The 13,761-nt window shown below is 44.9% G+C and overlaps 1 protein-coding gene across 1 annotated transcript in view; it reads right to left on the bottom strand.

The window, feature by feature from the left end:
- The window catches only part of sh2d3ca (SH2 domain containing 3Ca), a 39,764-nt gene extending 32,251 nt beyond the window's left edge, over positions 1 to 7,513 (bottom strand). Inside the window, exon 1 of the mRNA XM_061075572.1 lies at positions 7,477 to 7,513. Within this exon, the coding sequence (XP_060931555.1) occupies positions 7,477 to 7,512 (36 nt within the window). The 5' untranslated portion in view covers position 7,513. The remainder of the gene's footprint in view (positions 1 to 7,476) is intronic.
- Between the last annotated feature and the right edge of the window lie 6,248 nt (positions 7,514 to 13,761).

Below are 13,761 nucleotides of genomic sequence, written 5' to 3'. Positions count from 1 at the left end.
AGCATGCTGCAGCCGACAGGGCACTCCACAGACTACACCTCTCCGTCATGGTAGTGCTCACACCTTCCCTCTGCTACCTTTTCCTCCACTTCACCTCTGCTCCTTCTCTCTCCCCCAGCCAGAGAGGGTCCGATCCAGGGGGGGGCAAAAAATAAGCCCCAGCAGCCCCTGCCTGGACTGAGCCTGTCCCACCCCTGCCTGGCTACCAGCCCATCAACATAGTACCACCGGCACTACAAGAGGAGGAAAAAAACCCAGGCTCCGAGCTGGAGAGCGAGCAGCACAGCCTGCAGACAGTCACCACATCAGCTATTTGCCACAGGAGTGAGCCGCTAACAGCTGGTGCGGATGGCAGAGAGCGATACCCCAGATCCTGACATCTCCTCCTGCACCTCCTGCACCTCCTGCTGCCTGCTGCCTCCTGCACCGGCTCCTCCTGCCTCTGCTGCCTCCCCCTGCACTTGCTGCACTTCACGAGGCTGCTAGGGATTACCTCATTGCTTTGCTGATGAAAGGAGAGTGGGTGGGGGGAGGGCGGACCAGAGAGGAGGAGAGAGAGAGAGAGGGAGAGAGAGAGAGGGTGGGAGGGAGGGAGGGATGGATGGATGCATGGAGGGAGGGAGGGAGGGATGGTGGAGGGGTGTGCAGGCGAGGAGGCACAAGCGGAGAGAGAGGAGTTGCTGTCGAATTGCAGGCAGAGAAAACCCCACCCCACCCACCACCCCCCCACCGGTCCACCCCACCACCCCCGCCGCACCCACTGAGACAATGCTTGACACGGGTGGGGGTCACGGAGGGGGGGGGGGGGGGTGCAGAGCAGGAACAAAGTGTGGGGAAAAAAAGAGAGGAGGAGGTAGAGAAAGGATAATCAAAAAGAAGAGAGGCTGAATGGAGAGAAGATGCAGAGGAATAGAGGAGGAGGAGGAGGAGGAGGAGGAGGAGGAGTGCAGCCTCCCGAAGGAATCTAACCTTTCTTTTGCCAAGAAAACAACCCCAACAGGGACCACACCCCCCAAAACTACACACACACACACACACACACACACACACACACACACACACACACACACACACACACACACACACACACACACACACACACACACACACACACACACACACACACACACACACACACACACACACACACACACACACACACACACACACACACACACACACAGTCCATGACTTCAGAGGACATCACATAGACTTACATTGATTTCCTGGAGACAAACTGAAGACTAGTTACTTCTTGCCTAAACCTCAACCTAAATCTAACCTTTCACCTTTCAATGTATTGATTTACATAATGGGGACTTCCTTTTTGTCCCCATTAGGAAGACAAGTCCTCATAATGTGTGACTGTGTAAACAACTTTCTTTCTCTAGGACCAAGCGTTGGTCCCCATGAGATCGAATGGTCCTTACAAGGTCAGTAAGATGGAAAAGATCCTAAAGATGTAACAAAAAATAGTACACACACACACACACGCTCATACTTACGTGCATATTCACACTTTTCATTTCACCTACACGTCGACACATACACACACACGATATATTAGACAGCAGTGAACATGTGTGTGTGTCTGTGTGTGTGTTTGTGTGCGCAGTGTGTGTGTGTGTGCAGCTGAATATAATGATGTGCCTCTAAAAAGCCAGCAGACTGCAGCTAGACAGCTCATTATAAGCTGGAACATACAGGCAGGTGTTTCAAGGATAACATGGTGTTTTCACCGGCCCATTTCATACGTGCACACACACACAGGCACACACACACATACCGGCAGGGAGATGTCAGGAGGGGAGGGGCTGTGTCTCCAGAGGCCTGAGTGAGTGACATCATTGAGGACGCTTCGCCATGGCAACACTGCGAGAGCCTTGACAGCATCCCCCAAAAAAACTGACACTGCATTTATTTGGGTCTGCACCACTGCAGGGTGGCAGCACGTAGTAAGAGACAGAGAGAGAGAGAGAGAGAGAGAGAGAGAGAGAGAGAGAGAGAGAGAGAGAGAGAGAGAGAGAGAGAGAGAGAGAGAGAGAGAGAGAGAGAGAGAGAGAGAGAGTCACACAGGTTTCCCTGTGTGACTTTGTGTCTTTCAGGTCATCTCCTCGCACAACACACACACAGAATCCGATGATGCCAGCGCTCACGTTGCTGATCTTCCTCTTCCTCTTCCTCTTCCTCTCGGATGCTAGTGGGTCAGAGGCAAGAGGGCGAAGAGAGGTCGACAGATAAGACGACGACACAAGAACCAGGAGGGATTCATTAACTGCAGCGTCTCCTCTTAATGTAATCTGGAGCCATCCACCGCTGGATTAGACAGATTACACAGTGGGGAACACAAATAATCTCATAAGAGGGGCCCTGTGCCCCCCCCCCCACCCTTTCATCCACCCCTGTAATACCAAACAATCACAAACATATACGGCATAACACATCTGGCTGTGAAATCACACGACAACATGATGGATGCAGAGTTTAAAGCGTGGACCGCGTGTTGTGGCTCCGAGCTTCACATTAACGTTAGCAGTGTGAGGGTGGGGGTGGTGGGGGGGGTAACTCCCACTCAGACAGGTGATAATGAAAATGTATTGCTGTGTAAGGCGCATTAGCTAAAAGCCGCTCGGCGAAATTATACTTCCTAAAACATATGTAGTTTTTATGTTACGCCTTCTAATCCTTTTAAACGTGCAATATAACTTCAGCCACTTGGGGGTCTCTGAGTCAGGATCATAACACAAAACCTTGTTCGATGACTTTTCAATGCGACTTAGGGACAAATCATGATCATGGATGATGTCATGTTTTAAAGTTTTATTCACGTCACGTAACAAACCCATAAATAATCCTGATCTGTTACAGAGACTGATATGAACAGTGGAGGAAGAATCAGACGACTGGTCCTTGTTCTTCACTTTCTTTCAGCTTCTTCTCCAACATCCAATCATTGAATCTATCCTTTCACTTTGCAGCATCCCTGTTTCTTGTCTCCCTCTCTTTCTCCGTCCTGTCGAATCCAACCTTTCTTCAAACCCTTCTTATCAGCGCGCTCCTCCCCTCCCCTCTCCCTCCCTCTCTCCTTATCACGACCTCTCGCGGCCTAACCTCCTCCTTCCAGCCTCCTCCTCCTCTCTGATCCCTGATCTTTTACCTCTCTTCTCTCCTCTGTCCTCCCCCCGTTTCTCCTCCACGGACATCCCTCCACCCATCTCTCTCCCTCCTGTCCTCTATCTGTACATCTCCTTCCGTGCTCGGAGGTGGTCTTCTGTTATATATTAATTAGTGCGGCCCCCATCCCGCTGGCTGATAGAAAGCACAATGGAGAATCCCTGCATGTGCCTGCAAGCCTCCCGCTAATGAAAGGAGCGTGCATGTGTGTGTGTGAGAGAGACACACACACACACACACACAGAGATAGGAGAGTGAATACAGACAGTGTGTGTCTTTGTGCATGTGTGTGAGAAGATGAAAAGAGACACACTGAGGGCACTTTGAGATTATATGTGCACACACGTCTTTGAGTGTCTATGTGTGCACACGTGCGCGTCTAAAACAAAGAGGGAGCTCCGCTGGGGGTTCGGAGGGTACAGCTAATGATGTGTGTGTGTGTGTGTGTGTGTGTGTGTGTGTGTGTGTGTGTGTGTGTCTGATTGTCATCGGTGTGTTTTCACAGGGTGGACCCTCCTCACAAACCGGGTAATCCGTATTGAACCATCAGATATGTGTTTCAAAGCCTGTTTGAAACATCAGTGTGCAATAATGATGCAGGGAGAGAAAGAGGCCCGTGACCCACACACACACACACAAACACACCCACACACACACATATATCCATACAGAGGTGTGAAATAGCACAATTAAAAATCAACTTGCTTTTAATCGCATGAAACATGACTGTAACCTTACACAGGTGTGTTGCCGCGGCAACTAGACACATCTTTTCACGTGAATAGAGAAGTGAGATCAAGGTGTCATTGTTCTCTGCCTTGTGTTCTGTGAGCGTGTTGACCTTGAAGAAAGTAGACAGAATGAGGAAAGCACCTGGGAATACGACGGGGCTGCGGTAAATATCCGACGTGTTGGTTCGACTCAGTGGTGATACTTTGAGGTGGCCGTTTATGAAGTAAATATTTAATGTTTCTTGTGTTGATCAGTCAGTGTCGCAGATGTTCGGCCTGTGACGAGAGCCCGACCGATATGGATTTTTGGGGGTCGATAACGATTTCTTAAAAGTCGTTAAGACAAAGAAATGTAGCTGAGGCTTTGTATTTTACAATTTAAACATTAACTTTTCTAAGAAATGATTCATTAATAGAAAACACAAATACTACCAAGAACTTGAATTATGCAAACTGAACATTTTCTGCACATAAACGCTGAAACCAATATCCATGAGAGGCTCATATCTGACACGTTTATCAGCCTTGTGATATGTGAGACTTTTGTCTTTAGCACATTTTCCTCAGTATTTGCGACACCAGCAGTTAAAGGAGCAACCGTTGTACTTTAAAAATCACAATTTCAGAGGCAACGAGACAATGACACATTTTAAGTTGAATACCAGATAGTGAAAGGTGCTAATTGGCATTTTGAGCCTCACTCATGATTCTCTGGATTGGTTTTCACTCTTCACCTAACTGCTATTTACTGCAGGGCATCTCTGTGGTTTGTCCATGTCCTCAAATTCAAGACTTTCCTATTCGATTACCTTAATTAAGTGATTTGTGCAGTGACTGAAGAAGCCAACAGCCTCTCAGTAACCACAAAGTGTGTTGTGTACATGTGTGTTTAGGCATGTGTGTGTTGTTCTGTGTCTTTGTCAGTCTGTCTGCTCATGAAACAATAACTGAAGACTACGCAGGGATGTGTGTGTTACCGAGGACCAGCCCTGGCAGTTTACACCCCCGCTCATTAACCGAGGCGCCACATTAATTCAGTCTACTGTAATTGTCACACACACAAGTGCGCACACACACACGCACACACACACACATGGGGCACTGCCTTAAATTAATCAGGTGGCACGCAGACATACAGATTTTTGAAATTCAAACCATTCGCATAATCAAACATGATAACACATGATACACAGCTGAGTCCCCACCTCACACACACACACACACACACACACACACACACACACACACACACACACACACACACACACACACACACACACACACACACACACACACACACACACACACACACACACACACACACACACACACACACACACACACACACACAGTTTGGAGCGTGCCAGACATATGTTAATAAAACTCATATGAACCCCCCCCTGGTGCCACCTCCCCCGCCCGGCCCCTCCCATCAATCCAGCTCCACGCCACTAAACAGGACCGGAGACAAAGCAGGGCCGTGCTGCAGGCAAAAACAAACGCACACATTCATAAAGCAGGGACCCACACACACACACACACACACTTCACCCAGCATTTTACTTCACCAGTCATAAACCATTCTGAACCATCTTTTTATGTCTTTTGCACTAAGGGTCACAAAAACAGAAACATTAGACGCTGCTTGACCAGAGATGCCTGCCCATGAAAGATGAATGATGAATGGATATTTTATGATAAAGCCGAACAGATGACGAGCTCGTCCTGAAAGCTCTGCAGCCTTTTCTTACCGTTCTTTGAGCCTATTCAGCCTTTCTCTCTGCTTTGTGTGGGACAGTGTGTGTTGTTGGGTGTGTGTGTGTTGGCATGTGTACCCGTGTGCGAGCCTGCTCTTCTCCCATTATAACAGAGAACGCTGAGGCCAACTCCTGATTTAAACATCAGCTGCCATAAATGTTTCAGAGGAATGAGAGGCGACGGGCGGCCCGCTGGCAGCTCTTTAGAGGCGGGTGGGTCGGGTCGGTGGGTGGGGGGTGAGAAAGGGAGAGAAAATAGAAAAAATGGGTGACAAAACACCGACAAGGATTTGAGAAAAAAGTGGGTGAGTTCAGGTTAAAGCAGAAAACAGTGACCTTACTTCTCCTCCTTCTGTTTTAAAATCAGAGTGATGTCCTCATCTTGAAAGAAATATGTTGTAAATTCTCTTTAAGATCTTAGTCACGCTCACGTCAGGCTTATTTAAAATCCAGAAAACAAGTTGGGTGATGTTTTGTGTATCGGTGCAAGTCCCAGTTATTGTGTCTCAAAATGTTACACCACCACCTAGTGACAGAAACGTCCTAAAAAGAGTTCAATTGTGGCAAAAACAATCACATTAAAATGTGTAGTTGTACACTAGCATATCATGAACTGTTCACTTGTATAAACAGAAACCACAATGTTCTGTGCAAGGAACTTAAAGGCATAGTTCACAAAGTTCTATTGAATCACAACACTCCAGAATCAATAGAGTACAGACTGTTTTGTAATAGATGTGGACCATCTTCTCAGAGATGAATTAGGAATCTCCCATGACCCTATAGGATAGGTGTTATAGATAATGGATGGATGAATGGACATTAACATTAACAAAAGAAGTTCCGTCCGGGGTCAGAGGAGCCGGCTCTCACCACCGCTCCTGTGATGTATAATCAATAGAGAGACACATCCCAGGAGCTCATCATTTCACTCCAGTCTCTTCTTCCCTATCTCTTTTTTTCCGTCTTTAGCTTCACTTTCTTCTCCTAACTCCCCACTTTGGCTCAAACTTTAAAGTCCTATATTTGAACATATGTGTCTTTGTAGTAGACAAGGCTCCATAGCATCGATCCCCAAGGTCATGAAACAGCTTCTCACAAGCTCTCTGATCCTATACCAGTCCAGTGTCTGGCCCCACCTGCTGGCCGCAGCACAGACTGGCTGCTGCACACGGGAGAGCCGCTTCCCTCCAAATTAAATTAGCTAAATGGCAAAGTGAATTTAGCTAAATGCAGAGCGAGTCTGCTGAAACGATCGCAAGTGTGGGAGATTAAGGGATAATAATCAGCCGCCATTACATCTGAGCGCTCACGGTTAAAATGATCTAATTCAATAACACTAGAGGAGGCCCTAAAAAAATACAGCTCGGATCTAAAGTCGTGTGTGTGTCGCAGAGAACTGAGAAGTTGCTGTTCTCATTTAAAAACACTGCTGCAGAGTTTAATTCAACCCCAGTACTGTGGATGTGATGCTATTTTACTGAAGCGGGAGAAAAGACGTGAATAAAATCCCAATATTTTGAAATGTACTTTAAATGCTTGGTCCCTGACAACATCCAAAATCCCATGGTGCTAAAGACTAAAATAATGATCTGTAATAATGTCATTATAGAGCATTGATCACCATTCAGGCTTAATGAACCTGACCTCTTTTCATTAAGGGAGAGAGATTTATGTGGGAAGTAATTTGATTCCATGTACGTACAGTGCACACAGAGAATTTGACCACATACACACACACACACACACACACCCTGACAGACAATGATACAGACACATACAGATGCTCACACATCTGGACAGAGCAGACTCACCTGTACATATTCAGCCTGGCCGTCACTTGGCTCCATGTGGCTGAAGAAACAGAAAAACAAACGAAAGTGAGGGGGAGAAAGATAAGGCCGACAAAGGTAATAAGGATCAAATGTTCTCTGTGGGAAAGTCCACATGTACACACACATTTTTTTTGTGTTTGATCAGGTGTTGTAACAGGTGCAGTGATACCACAGACCTTTAATAAATCACGCCTGTTTTCCCATCACCCATTTCTTCAGCGGCCTCTCCGGAGAGTTAGAAGTTGCCGCAGCCCGGCCTCATGAATAACGGACAGATAACAAACCCCACTGAGCATCTAAGGTTCTTGGCCTCTCAAATCTCTCGGGAACCATAATTCACACATTTACACCCATGCTGGACCCAGATCATGTAACAAAAAAACCCTGTTGTGCTGCAGTCCTGCGGGGGGTAATTACAAGGCAAGATAAGTTTTAACATCAATCAGTAACAACTCCCAGTTGCCTGATGGGTCTCATAAGGCCCGGCGTAAAGCTGGGCTACACATGACCACAGAGGGGCCAGATCAAAGCGTCCCATCACCGCACTGGGCTTGGGAATGTTAATGGGTCCCATGGCAGAGCAGTCTCGAAATATCCCCCCCCCCCAAACTGCTCCTGTGTGCTGAGATCTCAGCACAAAAGAAATCGGAACAAAATCTTACAAATATCTGCCTTTGACGTATACACTGATATCTGAACGAATGTGAGTGAGCTGAAAATGTAAAATCAGGCCAATCCGACATGAAGCTTTGAATACAAACAGCACAAGATCAGAGCGTCTGTCACGTTACAGAAGAGCTGAATCGCTGTGAAGGCTCCAGCTGTGGTTCACACACTCCACTCGTGTTTATCCTCTATGATAAATACATAGATGATAGATAGACGATAGAGATTTAAACCTTTTATAAAAGTAAAATTCTGATTGTAAGTGTGTGTGATCACTGTTTGACACTGAAAGGTGCAAATAGAAATCTTCACTTTTACTTCGTAAGTCCTAAAAAAATCTGTTTCAATTAAACTTAACTGTGTCTCATAAATGCGAGAAACACCAACAGCAACAAGTGCAGAAAAGAAACTTGTGCTTTTAGCCTGTATAAAAATGTATTTTAAAATTAACGCCTTTTTTGCTTCAAATACACGGTGATCAATTTAATGAATCACCAAAAGTGATACCAATACATTTTTTAATGGCTAGTTATTGAAAGTGGTTAGTTGAGAAAGTTTATGCTTTTCCACTATACGGTCTTGTTTAAGGGGGGGACCTCTAACCCAGCCAGACGGTACACAAAGCAAACTCAGAATAAGATTGTCCAAATTCACTCCAAATACTTTTTCTCTATTGCAATGTGTGTATGACCTAAGTTTGAGATAAGAAGCCAGATAAGTAACAACTAAAGGAAGGTGCAATATATCACTTTTTTTGGAGACAGATAAAAAAGACACAAGAATGGTTTGGCAAGATGAGCCAAGGTAGAATAGCTCCACATGAAGAATGATGCCATGTGGCCACTGTGGCGTGCAGAGACAAATCACCTTCTTGAAAGGACGACTCAGATTTGGTAACGTTATCTTCACCCGTGTCTCCCTAATGCATCTGGTGTTGAGAATAAAAAGTTTCACCTTATATATCATACGTCTCCAGAAAAAAACATCATTACTTCACCCTGTAGGATTTCCCTCACACAACCAAGCAATATTCACTTCACTGTCAGAGCTATGTGACAAAAACAAATACTCACATCTGTGATAGAAAACCTTTTTTTGCATGAAAACTTAATCAGAAATCAAAACAGCTCCTGATTAATTCTCTCTTCATGAATTAATCCATTAATCGGCTGAATGTTTCAACTCCAGCTGTGACATCACATGACTCAACATCAAGGATCATCCCTTATCCTTGTTCCTGTTCCCTTTAGGAAACACTCTGCTCTATGAGGCCTAAAATGAGACTGAAGAACAGAATCCAGAGTTACAGCCGCTGAGGTGAGGAAAAGACAAACACCAGGACAGAAGAGACGATTCTTACCAGCCACCAAAAACACCTGAGGAGGTTCTCCAGAAATGGCCACTCTGGCAAAGAAGTAAGGGAATGAGAACATGGACAGAGAGACGGAGAGGCGGAGAGACGGAAGGAGGTGTGATGTACGACTGAGCTGTCACACTGAGGAGAGGGAGCCCTTCTGATGTGCCCACCCTGAACTTGCAGTAAGCTGTATTTCCCACGGTCCTTGTGATGACCTAATAGGCTGATGATGCACGCTCACACATGCCACTCCATGTATGTCTGCAGAGCTTCAGCCTATACAACCATGCACACACACAGACACACACACAGTGTAAAATCCTACTGTAACATGATCCACACACCATGGTATCATGCGTGGAGAGAGCCTGGCATGTCGTGGGAAAGCAGCGAGAGAATGCAATCTGCTCGGCTGAGAGGAGGCAAAACATTTTCAAACTCGACAGGAAACTGCAAAATGTGTGTTTTGTACAACAACATAAAATGCAATACAACGAATGAATTAATAATATCCATGATCAATAAAAGGAATGAATGTTATCAGCTGTTTTAAGAAGAAAAAGTCACCTAATGAATCATGTATCTCACCTCACACCCATCAGCTGAGACAAATCCAGGACACGACGAATTCAGCTCTTTACTGTGAAGTGTTCACCAACCAAATACAACTACAGGTCCACACACACACAGTTTAAACTGCAGATCGGCGCCCCCTGGCCTCCGCAAGGAGCACGACCGGATTAACCCTGCTACAGAGGCCTGCGGCACAAATGTGGTTACTGGGCCCCAGATAACCTTGTTCCTGTTTTCTCTGAGATGCACGGCCAGTCTTTTTAAAGGTGAAATAAGGGAAAGGACGTTTTTATTGTGTGTTAATTTTGTCAGGATCTCACTGATTTAGGGGTGAGACCCATGTGGGCCCAGAGCAGATATAGTGGAGGAGTCAGAACTCGATTTTATGCAGTGATTTAAAAAGAAACAGATTTCTTTAATCAGGAAAAAGTAAGAAAGTATTAAAAGTGAAAACATATAACTATAAGTCAAAAAAAGTGAATTAAAACAAGTAAAAAGTAGTTTGTATATCTGCCAAGACCCAACCGTCCCCTCATGATAACATTTAATTTCACTAGATCTGGATTTTTATTTGGATCTGCACACACTCCCCTAAACATGTGTTTTTTTCATCAAGATCCATGAATGATTCTCGAAGAAATCAATGAAATTCCTTTTCTCACAATGTCAAAGAAAGTGGACATTGGATCTGCACCAAAACTCAACTGGTTCTTCTCTGACTCATACTGGATCCTTGCAAGAGGTATCATCGGAATCTGTCCAGTAGCTTTTGGGAAATCCTGTTAAAAGGCAGACTAACAGATAATCCAACTTTCCTTTACACTGATGCTGACAAAGGGCCTTTTCCTGTTTAAATAAGCTAAAACAAGTTCTCACACAATGAGACTGGAGCTTTCAGGAAGCCCCTGGACTCTTGGAATCCAACCTGACAATGAGGAAGACAATGAAGCCTCCATAGTGTCAAACTGCATAAAAACCCACAATCCTTATGTCATAGATACGATTATAAAATGTAGTTTTCCCACAAATCAAACCACTGTGGAGGTAGAAACTAACCTGTGAGTGCAGCTGGAGTCTCCTTCATCTTCTCTGCTCCCTGTGACCTCAGATAAAACCCCAGACTCTGACCCTCCACCCTCATGAGTCTGCTCCTTCCCCCGGCGGAGAGGAAGTGTTGGGGTCTCCTCGGGGTCCATGTCTGCACCTTCCTGGGTGATTACTTCCTTGTCGCATGTCCGCTCTGATTGTAGTGCAGCCATTGAGCCACCAGATGGCGCCACACCTTCGCAGGCAGCTGTAGGTGCAGAGATGATGTTCTGGGTTGTTGAGGCTTCAGCTGAAGGTTCAGGCTGCGTGTTGAGGTCAGAGACAGAATCCTGACTCAGGGTCCCAGTGACCGCTTTACCCTCAGCTTCATCGCCGGTCTCTTTGCAGGGGGAGGCCCTGACTCTCGGGGGGTCACGGTCTTTGAACCCTAAAGGTCGCTGGGTTTGACTTCTGCTGATGCTGCCCTTCTTACTGTTGCTGGGGCCTTCTGGAGACAATAGGAACATGAATGATAAACACAACAAAATAAATTATTACGTTCCAGAATCATAACTTCCTCCATTTTACCTTTGTTGCCCTTCTTCTTCCACAGTAGCCGTGGCAACGTGCCCATGTGCGTGTAGCTCTCACTGGAGCGCACGTAGCTGGCAGTGCGAGGACGCATGGCGCCCAAGTCGTCCACTGTGGTCTCAACAAGCGGAGCCAGGAGCTTTGAGAGGTCACCGCCATCTCCAGACTTTGACGGAGAGGTCTTAGAGTCAGATTTGTCAGTGGAGCGGCGGAAGGATAGGTTGGTGAGGCTGCCGAACCACTTGAATTCTTGCAAGAGGAAAAAGAAGAGGGGGGAACCCAGGATGAAGGATTATGCATTTTCTCTCATTCATTTTTCAGTTTTTGTGATTGTTTTCATTAAACCACTCATCAGTTTTTATCGAAATCATGTGTTGAACCATTTCAAAGTTTCAGGAAAGAGTTGGAAAATGTATCATCTCCTCCAGGAAGGTTGTATTTACGCCCCTGTGCGTTGGTTTACTTGTGTATTTGTGGACAGGATTACACAGAAAGTACTAAACGTATTTCCACCTAACTTGATATAAGGCTAAGAAAGAACGTATTTCATTTTGGTTTAGACACTCTTCGACATTTCTGTGAATTACTTAATGAATAATTCCTGGATCTTGAGGAAAAAAACCTGGCATATTAAGGGGGCAAATGTGTATGAGTGTGTGTAATGAAATGCAGCTTAATTGAATTTAATGGGAACTGTTGGGCCTTGGTGGAGGTTGAGCTAATCTAGAGTAATTAGGGGACAGTGTTTGGATAGAGCGGATAATTAAGTGAGGGAAAATAAGAGAATTTAAAAACATGAGTCAATTAAAGCTGCACAAAAATTTACATACCAATGTTATTAAGTAATATCAAATGAGAAAATATGTGACAAACCCACAGAGGATTTATCCACAGCTCAGTCAGTTCCATTGTTATTTCTGACATTTTCTGCTCTCATAAGATGATTAGCAGAGATTGATCTCAGCATTAAACAGCAGATCAGGTTCAAAACAAAGCAGAACTTCCAGTAAGATAAAAGCACAATATTTCAATCAGCAGTTAACAAAGTCTTTAGAGTTATTATTGGATGTACAATCGTCAGATGGAGAGAAACACAACTCAAAACAAAGGATGATGGATGCTGCTCCATGTCGGCTGGACGTGTAGCTGTGGTGGTAAAATGTCAAATGTTGTGTTTTCTGCTTGTTTTTCCACCAAAGCAGAAAAGAATAATTGAGTTTGCTCATGTCAGAGATAGAGAAGCAGCTGTCGAGTGAAATGTAAAGTTCATGTATATTTGCATGTGAGATGTGAGATGTGAGATGTGTGCGTGCGTGTGTGTGTGTGCGTGTGCGTGTGCGTGTGTGTGTGTCAGTGTCAGTTAGCATTTGAGAGGAACCTGTTATTTTGCTATTGCTCAATTTCCCACATGTTAATATGCACCTATACTTAAATACTTGATATTATTATTACCATTATTTTTCATGTGCTTTGGCTATTTGTCTTCTGTTGTGATGCACTTTGTACTTTGTGTTGAAAAGTGCTCCATAGATAAAGTTATTGTTATTAGTATGAATATACTTAATAGTATTAAAATATAATGACAAATATATGAGACTATATTAGACTATTTGCATGTTTGAACACTTGATTACTTGCTTTACTTATTCTGTTTATTTTATGCCGTTAATTATCTTGTTGAATTGATTTAATAAACACGATTGACTGACTCAACAAAACGGAACAATTCATGGCAGGGAAATTGCCTCAGTTTATTACTCTGCAAGTCGTCTGTCTCGACTGTGAAAGTATCATCATCACCAAAACATTACACAACTGATATGGCAGAGTGTGACCAGCACTGGTTAACCTAACCCCACTTACTGTAAACACATGTGCAGCTGCCACACACACACACACACACACACACACACACACACACACACACACACACACACACACACACACACACACACACACACACACACACACACACACACACACACACACACACACACACACACACACACACACACACACACACACACTCACACAGTACTCACTCAGTTTCT

This window comes from Limanda limanda, chromosome 1 (genome assembly GCF_963576545.1).
Source record: "Limanda limanda chromosome 1, fLimLim1.1, whole genome shotgun sequence".
NCBI lineage: Eukaryota > Metazoa > Chordata > Actinopteri > Pleuronectiformes > Pleuronectidae > Limanda > Limanda limanda.
Note: the sequence above shows the minus strand (reverse complement) of the source record. Positions and strands in the feature narration are given on the sequence as shown.